This window comes from Daphnia magna, linkage group LG10, assembly GCF_020631705.1.
Source record: "Daphnia magna isolate NIES linkage group LG10, ASM2063170v1.1, whole genome shotgun sequence".
NCBI lineage: Eukaryota > Metazoa > Arthropoda > Branchiopoda > Diplostraca > Daphniidae > Daphnia > Daphnia magna.
In genome coordinates, this window is record NC_059191.1 from 5,642,826 (window position 1) to 5,646,149 (window position 3,324).

Here is a 3,324-nt window from a genome sequence, read left to right on the forward strand (position 1 = left end):
CACCGGTTCTAGAGAGGACCCTGTTTCGAATGTAAGCGGAGTAGGATACCGCTTCTGCCCACTTTGACGGTTGGAGGCCACTAGAGATGAGCATGGCTCGCACGCTGTTGAGCAGTGTCCGGTTGACTCGTTCGGCTGTCCCATTTTGAGCAGGGGTGTAGGGGGCACTGGTTTCGTGACGAATGCCAACTTTAGTGAGAAACTCGTCGGCTTCATGGTTGTCGTATTCTGCTCTCCCGTTGTCTGTTCTGAGAGTAAGCATGTAGTATCCCGTCTGATTGAGGAGCATTGCGTGGTAGAGTCGAATGAGTGCAGGTACTTCATTCTTTTTCCTCATGAAGTAAATTGTGAGAAAGCCACTGAAGTCATCTTTGAAGGACACAAAATAACGAGCTCCTCCTAGACTTGAAGTGGCGATGGGTCCCCAGACGTCAGAGTGCGTTAGCTCTCCTATCCTGGTGGCTCGGTGTCGACCAATTTTAAGTGGAATGCGGGTGAATTTGGCCAGTTCGCAGCCAGAACAAAGAGTATCTGGAATTTCACATTCACCTTCGATGTTAAGACCAATCACTAGGTCTTGTCGTATCATCTTGACGAGCGTGTGGTATCCAATGTGCCCAAGGCGTTTATGCCAGGTCATGAGTGAGGCTCGGAGGTCAGCACCGAATGCTGCGTCTTGGAAGAGATCAGAGCAAGCATGGGCATAAACAGTAGTGGTCGTTTGTATTTCAGGCTTGAAGTCCAGTTGATAAAGAGTATCATTCTTTCTTTCACCAGTGAGGACTACTTCTTTGCCTCTTATGAACAAGACCTTATTGTTTTCAAAGCATGCCTTTAGCCCGGAAGCCGTTGCGGCTCCTATCGAAAAAAGGTTTACGCCAAGTCCTGCTACGTAGAGTACATCGTGTAGCCTTTTAAGAATCGGGGTTTCATTCACCTTTACTGCGATGTTGATGTTGCCTATGCCCAAGACATCCAGCTTTGTACCTCCAATTCCGGAAACGGACCAAGTTCCAGGTTCAACTGGTTTTAATGTAGTGAAGAATTCTCTTTGATCGCACATATGTTTAGTGGCGCCTGAGTCGGCGAAGAAGGCAAAAATGCTTCTGGGATCGAACTTCGAAGATGAGAAGAGAGAGTCGTCTGTTCTGCCTTCTTCTTCTTTCTTGTAGCCAGGAATCTGGCAGTAATTGCAGCGTGGGCGGGAGTCGTGGTTGGCTCCGTATTGTCCTTTCGTGAGTTTGTCCACAAACCCTCCTCTTACGCCCCTTCCTCTTCCACGATAGCCGCTACGGCCAAATCCTCCCCTTGAACCACTGTTAGCAGGAAAAGCTCCTTCAGCACTCGCTTCTTTCTTCTGGTACGATTTTATGACGTTTTCTTCGGTTAGTAATCGTTGGAGAAGGTGGTCAAGAGTACGATCAGCCGCTGGAACACTTGCCCACACTGATCTCACAATGCGAAAAATTTTTGGGAAAGAGGTCAATGCTTTCGATACAATCTGAATCTCCGATAGAGGTTGTTCTCTTTCTCTAAGTTTGTCGGCAGTGACGGATAACTTTTGTATGTACGTTCTCATGTCATCACCTAATGTATGTAAACAGGATTGTTAATGATAATAGATAGATTCAAGCTAAATAACTTTGCTAGCTAGCGCAATGAGCATGTACCTTCGGTATAGACATAGTCGTAGTAATTCTGCCATAACACGTGTAAATGCTCTTCAGTTTGAAGATGGTACTGTTGATTAAGTCTGGTCCACATTTGTGCTGAGCTTGTGCACGTGTATAAATTCTCCTTCATTTCCTTTTATGTAGTGGCCATTATGCAGTTTCTTGCCAATACATCCTTGCGTTTCCATAGCTTTATTTCTTCCTCGTTTTCGAGTTGACCATTGTCATCAAATTCCTGTAAAAGGAAAGGTCCAGTTTGTTAGTTTGTAAAAGATTGTCATAGGACTGCGGACATGAGAATGTGGTTAAACTGCATATGCATCATGGTGATGCTCAAGCGTTAGGGCTTAGAGATATGCATTTCAGTATGTGATGCTATAGCGTTAGGGCTATTGTATGAGTTCAGTTAAGCAGGCATAGTTCTCGTTACCTCCTCAGGAAGCATCTCTGCCCCTGTGACTACTTCATCGATCTCCATTCCTTGGAAGCTGAGATGTAACTGGTAATTCCATTCTCTGTTATTTGTCCCATCGAACTTAGGGACATGTGCCACTGCTCTCATAGATCCAATGTCGTGGGTATTGTGTTCGGCCATAATGGTTTTTTTTCAAATTTTAACAGCAATGTGCGATTCTGGGCCCATAACATGTTGTAATTATTAAAGAAAAAGGACCAAACTAGATTGTTAACACACTCAATAATGTGTGAATGAGGACTTTATTAACCATAAAGATGTCACACACAAATAATACGAAACACGACATATTCCATTTAAGTGAAATCAAAATGAGTACCTTACTTCTGTGACGTGTGAAAAAGAACAGAGAGATCGCATGGTCGTTTAGCAGACGACGAAAGAAAAAATTGACAGGAGAAGTGGGAGCTGGTTTCGGCAACCGGGGAATCGGGTTCTGCAACGGGCGCTTAAGTTGGAAACATAAACACAACACTATTGGATACTCATAAAGTGCTCAATGGAGAAATTGAGGTAAACTGCTCTCTTCCAAATAGCCACACCTCCCAAAGGATCATCATCCGTCAAGCTGGAGACACGAACGAGGAGATCCCGATCCGAGAAGTCCTTGAACGATACGGATACAAAATCAATAACGTCCATCGTTTTACGATTCATAAAGGTACTTCAAAGATCCCCTCCACTTCGGTAGCTATAGAGTTTAATGGCCAGTACCCCAAAGAAATCCTCCTAAATGGCCTAGTCTTCATACCCGAAAAGCAGCTACCATCGACACTCCGTTGCAAAAAATGCCAGAGACTTGGCCAAACGGAGAGATTCTGCAACTCCCCCCATGCTTGTTCCATATGCGGAATAACCCACGAAGATACCGCTAACTGTAAATCATCACCCAATTGTATCAATTGCAAGGGTGATCACCCAGCCAGCTCCCCAACCTGCCCGAAGTATCTGCAAATGAGGGCTTCTGCCCGAGCGGAGGCCGAAAAGGGTACCCCCCAGCAAGAGACTCGATTACAGCCCTATAGTGAGATCGCTAAAAATAATTCAACGACAGCCCCTGAACCAGAAACTGAGATTCTAAAAAGTCAAGTGAAAGCCCTGCAAACAGAAATGACCAGAATGCTAACGGAAATCGGCAAGATCAAATCTCTAGAAAAGAGAGTAGAAAACTTAGAT

General features: G+C 44.9%; 1 protein-coding gene across 1 annotated transcript; it reads right to left on the reverse strand.

Annotated features, from left to right (window-relative positions):
* Nucleotides 1-1,716: 1,716 nt before the first annotated feature.
* Nucleotides 1,717-2,268, reverse strand: LOC123476994. Its single transcript, XM_045180081.1, has 2 exons — nt 2,104-2,268; nt 1,717-1,908 (listed from the first exon to the last, which is right to left on the reverse strand). Exons 1-2 carry the CDS (start codon nt 2,266-2,268, stop codon nt 1,810-1,812), a joined length of 264 nt encoding a protein of 87 aa, XP_045036016.1. The 3' UTR covers nt 1,717-1,809.
* Between the last annotated feature and the right edge of the window lie 1,056 nt (nt 2,269-3,324).